The sequence below is a fragment of the Anthonomus grandis genome, chromosome 17, assembly GCF_022605725.1.
Source record: "Anthonomus grandis grandis chromosome 17, icAntGran1.3, whole genome shotgun sequence".
Classification (NCBI taxonomy): Eukaryota; Metazoa; Arthropoda; class Insecta; order Coleoptera; family Curculionidae; genus Anthonomus; species Anthonomus grandis.
Window position 1 is genome coordinate 14912150 of NC_065562.1, and position 13204 is coordinate 14925353.

General features: G+C 32.1%; 2 protein-coding genes across 11 annotated transcripts in view; one reads left to right on the top strand and one right to left on the bottom strand.

Annotated features, from left to right (window-relative positions):
* Positions 1-5815, bottom strand: part of LOC126746043 (uncharacterized) — a 60523-nt gene extending 54708 nt beyond the window's left edge. For 2 of the 3 annotated variants that reach the window (XM_050454125.1, XM_050454124.1), the window contains exon 1: positions 5560-5815. The gene's annotated coding sequence lies outside the window, so the exon portion shown is untranslated. The remainder of the gene's footprint in view (positions 1-5559) is intronic. The other variant, XM_050454127.1, reaches the window with a different exon arrangement.
* Positions 5816-6146: 331 nt separating this feature from the next.
* The window catches only part of LOC126746165 (GATOR complex protein Iml1), a 34890-nt gene continuing 27832 nt past the window's right edge, over positions 6147-13204 (top strand). For 7 of the 8 annotated variants that reach the window (XM_050454293.1, XM_050454297.1, XM_050454296.1 and 4 more), the window contains exons 1-4: positions 6147-6393; positions 7586-7917; positions 8294-8498; positions 8639-8843. In XM_050454293.1, coding sequence (XP_050310250.1) covers positions 6351-6393; positions 7586-7917; positions 8294-8498; positions 8639-8843 — 785 coding nt within the window. In that variant the 5' untranslated portion in view covers positions 6147-6350. The remainder of the gene's footprint in view (positions 6394-7585; positions 7918-8293; positions 8499-8638; positions 8844-13204) is intronic. The other variant, XM_050454294.1, reaches the window with a different exon arrangement.

Sequence of the window (13204 nt, forward strand, 5' to 3'; positions counted from 1 at the left end):
TCATCACATCACTCATAAAATCCTAACCCTTCCTGCCTTATTTATATTGGAATCTGTTTGCCTTGTGTATTAATTTAGAAATGTGAACACAACTAATAGGCATGAATATATATAGCAGTCGACGAGCTAATGATGTGCTCTTGCCTATGCCTACAAGTTCACTGATCAAAAGAACTTTAATATTTGATGGTAAAAACCTCTTTAATCATCTTCCTGCAGATTTGAAAGGTATAGCTAGCTGGAAACTTTTTAGAAAACGTGTTAAAAAACTCTTAGTTGCAAAGGGCTATTATGAAATAACTGAATTTTTGTTGGATAGATTGTAGTCATTTTTACCTTTTTCTTGCATGACTTTAGGTATATTCTTTATATTTTTTACACCATATCATTTCGCCTAATTTATTTCTGTGATTATTATTTTTTTTTTTTTTTTACAGTTAATAATATTGTATATTTTGGGAGTGAATAATATCTGTTTGTGTTATACATATTGATACTCTTGACATTGCATTAGCTTTGTATGTTTTGGTTCAGAGTCTTAGAGGAGTATTTCTGAAGAATGGGGATGTTGTTGGTTTTACCGGTATAGGTAAACCATATTCATGGAAGCAGAATGCCTTTGGGATGATGGACCATAGCATGCTAAATAACCTTTTAACATGTTTGTGTATATGTTTTTCTTTTTTACAGCTTTGTCAACAAATTTACTTTTATGACAAAACATATATTGATTGATTGATTGAAGCTGTTGAATCTAAGCTTAGGGTTGTTGACTCAATATATTATGAGTATTTTGGGTTGGGTCAGGTTAATTTCAATTAATTCTGGTTAATCTTTAGTGATAGTAATAGCTTTATTAATCTCAAAAATACATAATATGTACTCACAGACAAGTCAAATAATCAAGATATAAGAAATAATAGTAAATTATGCAAAGATTCACTTAAAAACTAACACTAACAATGTTTAAAAATTGTTCATACATATATCATAAGTCACATGAAAACAGATAAAATTCAGATGATCATGCATACATTTAATAAAATAAAAAAAAAAATTTCCTTCTTCTATCAATCAGGAAAAAACCTCTTCACTGTATAAAAAAAAAATTGAAAATTACCAAGTGGCAGCAATGTTATCTCTACAGGTAATGCATTAAATAATTTAATTTCTTCCAAGCTGCTTCTTGCCAGTCTAGTAAATGGCAAGATCATAGTATATCTAGAAATATTTTTCCTAATGTAAGTGAGTCTTCTTTTGGTAACTAGACATTTTCACAAATTTTTACATACTTATATGTCAGTAGTTTTTCCTCCATTTGAAAATTTGCTACTCCACTATCGGAATATTGTTTCCGGTTAAATTACATACATTTAATGGGCCTTTGCCCATAATTTTAGGTGTAATTTTCAGAAAAGTTGCTACTCCTAAATGCTTTTAATGGTTTAAGTTTAATAACATTTAACAGTGTGTTGAATAACTTAACTTCAATATATTCTGGCCTGTCTTGGCACTTTTCCAGGTGGGTTTGTGCTGTTTCTGGAATCATAGTCATGTACATCCTGATATATGCAAAGGTCGTTCTTATTTTGCTCTATATAAATCAAGTTCTCAAGAATGTACAGTGATAAGAGAGTTAGAATGCCCAGTCAAGCAAAAGCCAACCCAACCCAGACTAGACCAGAAATTCTTAATAATACTTAGGATGGCTCTTCTTTGCAAGCCAAACACACTCTGTGAAATATACCAAAGTAAGCTTACACATTATTCTAGGTTAGGTAACAGAAATACACTACTCTGAACCTCCCACAAACACTTTCAACATAGGCATTCAACTTTCCTCCTTTAAGACCAAGAAATTTCACCGTAGATGTTTTATCAGTGGATAATGCATGTCTTAGGGTAAATGTAAGCTTCTGTGCCTTTTCCTCACTATTTTTTTGAGCCATACTAAGGATTATTTTACAGAAAACACACCCTGAAAAAACTGCTTGTACAATTTTCTCAATTAATTTGATGTTCTCTCCACTGGAGAACTTTGATTTTAACCAAATAATATTGTGCACTTCAACAGTAAAATTCCTGGGTATAAATCTATCTAGTTCTATGGATTAGTCTATACATATAAACTTTTTAGGCAGCATATTGCATAGCACTGTCTGCTATGCAATTAGAGTCCTCTAAAAAAATATTTCAAGAGGCCCTGCTTGCTGTTAACTATGGTAACTTCTGGTCACTAGTAAAATAAGGTATTGAAATTTGGGAAGGCTCAAGTAATCTGGAATCTTCATCTTTTTTATGGTAGAAAAATCTCATTAGAATCATTTTTGGAATGAATTATCACCAATCTTGTACAAGCATGTTTAAACAGAACAATGTGTTGACTGTATATTTTTGAATGTGTCAAATTAGCTTCGAAAAACCCTTATGATTTTTGAGAACACAAAAGGGGTCATCTGTTGAATACACATAGGCGGGAGACCTTTGACTATCCTAGGCATCGAACAACAGCATTTGAGAAAAATACTATACAGGGTGTTACAAAATATTCTAAGAGTGCATTGTTGGAGTCAACATAAAACTTTTTTTCCCTATAAACATGTATCCTAAAATGATGGGGAGAGCTTGCATAAATTGATTATTTGGAATACTAACTAGTTATGCCGCAAATCTGTTTAAAATTTGCCAGTCCCTCTTTTTGTGGTGCTCCTGACATTTAATTCCCAAAAATGGTGTAAACCTAATTTTAGGGAAGGAGTCAGAGGGGCTTACCATTGTGATAACCCATACCTTATTTCAGATAAGAAATTTGAAAATCTAGAACACCCTCTTGTTACCTATAAATAAATTTAAAGTTATTGTTTCTTGCATTTTTTGATCCAATATATTTGATTTCACAAAAATTAAAGCAATTATGGCCCATTTCGTTTTTTCTAATTTGATAGTTTAATCAGGTTAATTAATGTTCCCCCCTTTCCTTTACCAGTGATTTTCTTGAAAATGGTTAATTGTATCGAAAAAATGAGTGAGACAAAATTTTCACATTTTTTCATGTCTAACTAGATAGTATTGCTAAAGTTTTTAAATTCCTTATCGTAAATATAAGATAGGGGTCATCAGAAAAGTAAGGCCCCCTGAATCATCCTCTAAAAGTGGATTTACACCATTTTTAGGACGGAAAATGAAAAGAGCACCTAAAAAACAGGGAATTGCAAATTTTCAAGAGATTTGACATGGTTCCAAATAATCTTATTTGAGAAAAAAGGTCTCTTAAAATATTTGCACAGAATTTTAAAACGCTCTGTATATAGGTGCCTTAAGTTTTCCAACACTCCTAGATAATCTCCAATTGCTTAAGGGTCATCAAAGGTATTTTGTCAGGAATGTTAAAATATTTTTGTGATTTAGAACAGTATAGTTTGAAGGAATAATTTGACTGCAAATAGCCGCCTTTATGCCTGTTTTATATTGTCTTTTTTGTGTTTTCATTGTTAGCTTGGTCTTGTCTAAATTATATTTCTGTCTTATATTAAGGTAACATTTTCTAGTTTTAGATTGTACTACTATTTGAACTTGTTTTTCTTGTATAGCTGTATTGATTCTGGGAATGGATGTTTCTGTGGTAGGCATGACAGGCCGCCTAGTATATTTATTTATTTATTGACGGTATCCACCAATTTTACAAAAAAAAAATAATACAAAAGATACTAATATTAATACAACTTAAGGTAGATAATTGTAAGACATAAATCAATGTTAAAATTCATTTAAAGAAACCTGTTAAAGTCATGAGTCACTAATTTCCGAAGAGAACTCCTAAAACTGCTAAAAGAAACGTGCAAGTCAAGACTCTACCTATTGAAAGAACATTGTATTCTAGTTATAGGATGCTGTCTGTAAGAACTACTATCAAAATCTACATAGAAAAGTTTTTTCAGTCTAGTCAATTTTTGCGCCCGAAAATTCAGCCTATTTAAAAGATAATCACAATCAGTCATGCCAGATATTAATTTAATAATAAAACTAATTTGACCATATTTAACTAGGCATAGGACTTTCCACTTGACAAGACTGTAGTGTCATCGGCAAAAAGTACCAACTTTCCTGAAAGACTTCCAAGAGGCAATCACTAATTATTAATAAATATCAGGAAGAAAAATGAACCCAACACAGAGCCCTGAGAAACACCCACATTATGTACTGGAGCTGAAGACTTTAGTACATATTATGCATACTATCCCTCGATAAGTTTCTTCACAGGTACTGAGACTAGTTCTGGGGTTCGATTAGTATTATTTAATCAAAGACTAGGAGCTAGGGAATAATTTAATGTTTTCCACTAACTTGAGACAGTTTAGGAGGCTCGATTAACATTATTTAATAAATAATTCGGCAAACCAATCGGTTTTCAAGGAGACGTGACAACGTCGGGGATATTTGAATGGGTGGCGAGAAGAAAAACAAAAAAAGCGATAAACGACGTTGCGCGGCCCTGCGGTCGCGGCATAAATTTATTCGAGGTCGCGCCTGCGCCCCGCCGGTCGATCACCGCCGATTCGCGAAATCCGTGAAAGGAGAACATGCAAGAAGAACACGACGGAAAATGCATCTCTCATCCATTGCAGCTTTTGTGTGTGGCTAAATGGCAAAAATCATCTTTTTAGGTGAAAACTATTTATGTGGGTGTGAGAAAGAGAGACGCCCGCCCTCTGTTTTGGGCGGCAAACCATTAATTTGGAATAGTTTTATTAAAAAGGCTTGGAACACATTGTTTATGCTAAGGAGAATCTTTTAATATCCATATCATTAATCCATAGTGAGCAATAACGATTATTGACCTCGGGGCCAAGCTGGGAACAATACTTTCATGATTTTAGGGCGAAGTAATAATAAATAACATTCTCTATGTGATCTAAAAATAGCCAATCCTATCACCCAAATATCCTGCAGTAAATAGCACTGATACACGAATAAAATTGCTTTTTAGAGCTGTCTAGTCCTATCATAATTCCTGTGTGTTCTTGTTTGTATTGCATGGAAATACCTACTTCTATTATCTAATCAAAATAAGAAAAGAGGGAGGGGATAAATGGTTAATTATGCCATAAGTTTTGGCGTTTTTATTTAACCTAAAGTGCAAAACATTGGGGTTTGATTGTGGTTATTCTAAAATCACACAAAATACGGATGAAGTTTGTAAACTGGACGCTGATGACACAAATATGGATGTCTAACAATATTTTGAATATGGAAATGGGCTGGATAGGTAAAATTTCGCGAAATATTAACAGTTTTTTTGACGTTTAGAGAAATTTGCCCTATTTGTCAAACTAATTGGCATTATGCAATTGTACAAATGGCCAAAAAGGCCTAGAAAGATCAACAAACTCCCAAATCAACAGCAAAGCAGAAGCATAGGTCAGGACGACACCACACTTTTCTAGTAATTGTAACAAGGAAATCGCTGGCCCCTGGGCGGTACTAATTAGATTATTACGTCAAGGGATCGAGCAGGGAGCCCTAAACACCAATAAAGCCCGAAAAATAAATTAAACTTACCTTAAAATACAAACGAAATCAAACCTTTCCAAAACCGATGTAAACACTAACATTTTACGGTTAAAACTGTGGGGCAATAAAAATTAAATCGTTCCAATTAGTCCATGCACTTTTCACGTTACATTCCACCCGATTTCAATGCTGAATCTTATATTATTATAGGATTTTTAGCACAAATTTCAAAGAACTTTTGAAAACAGACATCTAAACTAAATATGGCAGCCATATTCTGTACAAAACAAAGGAAATCTAGCTACGAAACCCCTCGCGTGAATCTCGCGTCCCATCACCGTTTCCGTTTTAAAGCTTCCATACGTCAATATAGGAGTCGCGGTCGTCGATCTACGCTTTCTTATGCCGAAATCGCGTATTTTACAGTTCGTTTTTACGTTTAAATCTGATTTTTTGACAATATTTTAACAAATTTTTATTTAAAAAATTAAGGAGTTTAATTACTTAAAGATATTTACGAGTCATTAATGATTTCCGTTTAGGGATTTCTCACCCTAAGATTCGGAAATCCATCAACTTTTTTTCGACTGTCAAGTAACAATGTCAAAAAAATTAGGTTATATTTTTGTTTTTTTCTTGTCAAAATGTATCATTATTTATCTTCTATAAATTTATTTAGTAATTAACGTATTTAATAATAACAACTATTTTTAGCGGTATTTCTTATCTTTTCACTGTATGAATAACTTTACAATATAAAATGCTTTTTTAGTAATAGATTTCCAACCACACAAAAACAAAATGGCCTTTTATTAATACTACCCTTTTTCTTCTTTACCATGAAGTCCTTTAGATTAGTAGTACATCATAAATCGTTTAGTGGTAAGTGTTTTATAATTTTATTTTTTGGAATTTGGAAGGGCCTTTTTGTAGCCAAAATAAAAAAAAACATTTAATTTCGTAGCACCCTGAAGAAGGCCTAATATAGGCTCAAACGTCAGCAAGAAAGAAAAAAAGTTTTGAAGAGCTTGAATTTTATTCGACCCCTTATCCAACTTAACCCTTACAAGTTAACAAAATTAAACTGGGTGACTAAAACAACATCATTATAAAGTTGTTATTATTTTGTTAAATTAATTATATATTATTAGACTTAATTTATATGTTTCTAACCAGTTTTTTGTCCGATTTATACTATCATGAAACAAAGCCATATTGTCTATATAAGAGATAATGGTACCTTTATTTAGAATAATCTTAAGGAGAGAATTCATGTAACTTCTCTCTAAACAAAACAGGATAAATAACTATAGTTTGTGGAACTCCTATAACTTCATCTTTTATCAGATTTGGCATCTACTCTGTAAATAGTTTGTCATTAGTGTCAACGCAGTCTCCCTTATCCCAACGTGCTCCAAACCTTCAATCAGCTCATGAGGCAATGTCTCAAATGCCTTGCATAGGTCGATGAATCTATTTTCACAATTTTTTTACATCTTCATATTAACAGTTTACTCCTGAAGAAACTAAATAAAACCTAAAAGATAAGCTTAAAAATCCTCACTGCTAATTTATATTGCTTTATCAACAAACTTTGCAAATATTATTGCAATAAATCATGAATTATTTAGTCTCATTACACAAAAAAGTTATTTTTATCTACCCTTTAATAAGCACAATTTATGGAAACAAAAATATTTTAGTTGTAAATCATATTGGTATGGTGACAGCATTATCTAAGTTATAAAAACATTATAAATAGTATAAGCTCTAGGGCCTAGTTGTTAATAGTTTATCTTAAGTTCTTGAAGATTGCATGGTACATATTGTGTGAAATCACATGCCTTGATGGTCTTTATTTTCATTCATCAGCAAGGCAAAGTACAGTTTTCCAAGCACTTATAATTCTATGGTAATATTGAATTTCCATCTTCCTACTAGTACATTGTTACCAAATTTAAACAAAACTTCCTTCAATATAATAGTTCCCATTAGTTTTTTACATGATAATGTTCTGAATCCTCTACATCATACTTACCAATAAAAATTAATAGATTCTGACCCTTCCTTGCAGATGATGATCTGGTAATTAACCAGAAAGACTATCCGGAAGCAAGGAAAAATGACATAGTAGAAATCTTCCATCCACCCCCACAAGATGAAGAAAACTACGAGGAGGAATTCCCACATCTCCTCTTGCAAATAACAGGGTTCAAAGATGATTTGGTACCATCTCGCACTGTCAGTGTAGAGCAAAGTGTAGCACAAGCTTTTGGACTTAAGAACTATAAAAATGTCACTGTGAGACTGGTAGACCCCAAGGATGTCGCTCTGGATTCCATTGAGGTCACTTTTAAGGACCAGTACATGGGCAGGTCCGAAATGTGGAGGTTTAAGAATAGCTTGGTAAGTTTTCATTTTCAGTGTAAAAGATTCTTAGTTTATTTATTTATTCAGCTACATATTTCATCATTTATAATGTTCAATATTATTATAAATGTTGCTTAATAGTTACAAAACTATTCCCCTAGATGTGTAGCATTTGTGTATACATTATTAATATTGTAACAATTTTTGTCTTAAAAGAATATAACTAAATTCTTACAAACATTTTCCATTAAAAAAAAACACACCTACAAGGACACTGCACACTACACATGAAATAAACTGCTCATCATTATCTATGAAATGCTTAACTAACTTACCAAAATTTTTAGTGTTACTTATTCAAATATTCTTATGATCTTTTCCCAAACTCACTAAAGCATGTGCGACTTTTTAGGTAAATAGCTGTGTGTACATAAATAAAAAACTGGAATTCTGTGGTGGCTCAGTTCGGTGTCAAGTCTACGAAATGTGGGCCCTGGGAGAGAGAGTGGCCTGTGGAGTCATCACCGAGGATACAAAAATAGTCTTCCGGTCTTCCACTGCTATGGTTTACATTTTTCTTCAGATGTCATCGGAAATGTGGGATTTTGATAACTATGGTTAGTTAAAATAATCTTTTTTTTTAAGTTTTTTTCCTGGGCCTATATTTTCCTCCTTATTGAATTACCTGTAACTAAAATGATATTAGTTAAATGTAATTTTTATGTGGATAAATAATTAAATACCCTAAATTCTTTAGGGGATTTATACTTTGAAAAGGCTGTGAACGGTTTCCTATCCGACCTTTTTATGAAATGGAAAAAAAATGGAAGTAACCACGAGGTCACCATTGTGATGTTCTCCCGAACGTTTTACGAAGCGAATAGTTTGGAAGAGTTTCCTCCTCACATGCGAGAATGCTTGCAAAAGGATTACAAGGGTCGATACTATGAGGATTTTTACAGGTAAAACTTCTAAATAAATAATTTTCAAATTTCAGTGTACTTGATATACGATATTAGTGCCTACGAATAGTCCAATTAAACATAAACATTCTTTTATGTAAATAAAAAATACATATTGATGAATAACTTAAAGATTAGGTTGAGTGGTATTACCAGAAATTATATTAATCAATCAAAAAACTTTTATTTGCTTCAGTTTTAACTTTACAGGGTTAGCATTGCCACAAAGAAAAAATGTAATTAAACAGGCCAAAACATTGAAGTTTTGAACTTAAAAAAATCGCCTAAGAATTAATATGTAACATAAGAAAAATACAAACACAATTAATGAAAATTGAAAAATAGGTCCAAACAAAGCAATTTCTTCAAAACTTATTCAATTTCCAGTTGTTGATCCAAAAATTCCTTCAAAAGGACAAATATAAATTAATATATTCTTTATCCTTATTTTAAATTTTCTTAACTGCAGAAACTTAAGGTTGCCTGGAAGATGATTATATGATTTAATAGAAGTAAATACTAAATTATTGTGTTGCGATAAAATTATTAAAGACTTTGTCCTAGTGTTATATGAATGTAACTTTTCATGAATAATGAATTTAGATAGGTTGTTAAGTGCAGACACTGTTAATATGTGTATGACAGCTTTGCAATTATCCCAAATACCGCTTTTAACATTGATTCAGTTTCCTCAAAACAGAATCCCATAAGTAATTGGCTCTGAAATATCCCCATGTATGTGGTTCTAGTAATTTCTTGACTAGAACATGGTGATAATTTTCTGATTAAGAAAATTATACTTGCATGTAGTGAAGAATTGATATTGAAGGCCTTTTCTAAATTTAATAACAATGAGTTTGCATTAAACCACTTTTTGGCCACCTGACATACTGAGGGTCAGATTTCACATCTGGCATCATCTGCATATTGAACTGTAGTTACGGAATTCAGTTGAAGAGACAAATCAATCGAATATAGCAGGAACAATAATGGCCCCAAGATTGAACCCTGAGATATACCTCTAGTACCTCTAAGTGATATATCTCAAGGCATAAGTATATCTCAAAGGCATACACTGTATTCACATTAAATCTCTGTATTGCATCAGATGTGGAATAATGTTTGAAGGGAAAAGCTGTTTTTCTTTTTAACCCATTCGTTCCCATTGTGCTCATATGAGTACAGTAAACAAAAAGACCTATTGCTGACATCTATCTTTGAATTTTGAAATTTCCGTGAAATATAGGGATCTGTAAACAAGTATAATTTCATGTAGACGTCTAAAAATGTGGTTATCGCGATGCAGAATTTTGTTGTTGTTGATTTCGATAGTCAGTGTCCAACTAGTGTTAAAATCCTGTGACTGCCCAACGTAAGTTATTGTTTTTTGTTACCATTTGATAAATCACTAGGTTTCATTGTTGATCATAATGGTCTTAGAGGATCATAAAACGTATTTGTTTTTGTAAGCCAGTAATATTACAAATGGCTCTGTCACCTAACAATATTTTTTTTTTTGCTAGAACTGATAACAAAAAATGGATTTTGATGACGATGCCTATGTGCCAATTCCCACCTCAAATTTTTATGGTAAAAGGTATCAAAGGCTTGGAGCTGCCCTAGAAGATATCTGTTCCACAAATAAGAACGTTCCAGCTGATATCATTATAATACCACCTGATTCTGACAGTCAGACTGATGAAGAGGATATAGATGATGATTTGATTGAAGAGAATGAAGTAAGCCAGTTTCCTAGGGATATCCCAGGTCAAATTGAGGTACACTATGTGGATGAGAACGAAGATACTAGTGATGAAGAAACGGATATGCCGTTATCTGTTTTGCGCCAAAATCTACTAAAAGGCTCTGCAGCTATCAAACTAGAAGATGCTGGTCAATCGTTGCGAAAAAAAGAAAAATCCAGTGAACCCAGATGGACTGAAAATATTATTGATATATCTTTACCATCAACGCCTGGGGCCGCTGATCAGTTAGAAATAGTCAAAAGCGACTTACAGGATTGTAATCCAATTGAAATCTTTGAAAAAATATTTGATGACAAGATTGTAGACCATATTGTACATGAAACAAACTTATATTCCTCTCAAAAAAATAATCATGCCTTTTTCGTTTCCAGAGCTGACATAAAATTGTTCCTTGCAATTTTGGAGAAAAAGAAACGTGGTTCTTATGAATATAGGTATGATAGTGATTCTCATGTTTTATTTGTAACGTGGAAGGATAATAGCGTTGTAACTTTAGTAAGAAATTATAACAAATTTGAACCTTTGTCAAGAGTCAAACGTTGGTCAACTGCTACAAAAGAAAAAAATTGATATTCCTCAGCCATTTTTATTTCAAACTTACAACCAACATATGGGAGGCGTCGATCTACACGACCAAGCAGTCAGCAATTACCGAATCAATATTTGCGGTAAAAAGTGGTGGTGGTGCCTGTTTACCCATATGGTGAATATGTCAGTTGTAAATTCATGGAGATTACATCAATTAGCCTCAGCAGAGAAAATGGATTTGCTTGGATTCCAAAGACAAATTGTGTTGCATTACTTGAATTGCTTTGGCAAATGTCGGTTTGTGAAACAGAGACCTGCTGCTCAAGTTCTTCAAACGATTAGACAACACGAAGGTGGTCACTTCCCACTCAAACTGGAAAAGCAATTAAGGTGCACTGTGTGTCATCAAAAAGCTAGATGGGTTTGCATAAAATGTCAAGTAACACTTTGCTTGGAACGAATCTGTTTTATAATGTATCACTCTCATTAAAATAAGTTTTCTTTTGTAAAATAAAAAAGTTGTTTTGTCTGCCAAGTTACCATTGTACTCATTTGAGTACATATCTATATCTAAGTTATCTTTAGAATTAGAATATAGGTTTTATATATCGTTTTGTTAAGAATATAGATATTATCACAATGGCGTGTATTTTTTTTATTTTTTTGACTAAAAGGTACCGTATGATCTAATGGGTTAAGAATGCAAGTTCAATTATTTTGGATAGAACCGGAACAACTGATATTGGGCAATAGTTACATTTTTCATTTTTGTCTCCTTTTTTAAATATTGGCCAAATCTTTGAAGTCTTAACTTTTGAAGGAAACCTCCAGTACAACAAGAATTAATAAGGATGGGACTTATTCTTTTTATGAATTTATTATTTAGGCCAAATATATCATAATTTACTGTTTGATACTCTATTAATCAAATCAGATACCTCTGGCTCGACAAAAGGAACAAGAAAGATAAAGGAACAACATTTTATTTTTGTGAAGCCAATTCTACAGCTTTCTTTATCAAAATTAAAGTTTTTTGTTATGTCTAATGGCAAATATGTAAAAAAATTATTAAAGTCATTTGCTGTTATTCAAATTCTCTTTATTTTTTGGTTTTGCTTCATTTAGTATTTTCCATATTTTTTTTTGATTTTCCACTGGCAGTAATGATTTTATTTTCCACATATTTTTGTTCTTCTTTTTGCTATGTTGTCCTATTTTAATATTAGGCTTTTAATATTATTGTTACATTCCACATGCGGCTTATTGTACGAAAAATTAATAAAAAACCAAGGATTGGCTCTGATAGATCTAAGTTTCTTTGAGAACCTTTTTTTTTGTTTGTAGTATAGTATGTACAGTTTTTGTGATAAAGATCAAATGGGGAACTTGCATCTTGATGTTTAAGTAATTTTTCACTCCAATTAAAGCTTAGCATTTCCTTTATAAATTTAATTATGTTTGTGGCATTACTTTTATGAGCAGTGTTTTTCAAGCAGGGTGCTAAGGTTAGTATACCTTTATAAATCCCCCAAAATAAACCCCAAGAATCAATAGGTACATTAAATACCTTAACTTATTTATGTTCCAAAAAACAAGCATTTTGACTTCTGAAATTGATGAATTTATCTATGATTCCTTGGTAATAATAGAATTATATTATGTAGATCACTTATTATGTAGTACTATATTATGTAGTTCTCTGTGAATCTGATGGATATCTATGTGAAGTACATCCAAACCAGCTTTATATTATAATTCTTTCAATTGATACTTTTTGCATTTTATTAATATGCTCTCTATTTGAATAGAGAATCTTAATCTTATGTGCCAGAGAACAGACATTTTATATGTGTAGGCGATTTATATTTGCTATTATTTATTTCAAGGATTTGACATCTTTTTTAATATTTCCCGATGATGGCAGTTAATTTTTCATCTTTTTGGGATATTTTTGTATGCCTTCCAAGCACTTGGAATAATTTTTGAGGTCTTCTAAGCATTTCAATTAATTCTCCTTTCACTCCAAAGACTTTATTTAAAATAACTGTTTTGCATACTTTAGTGTTA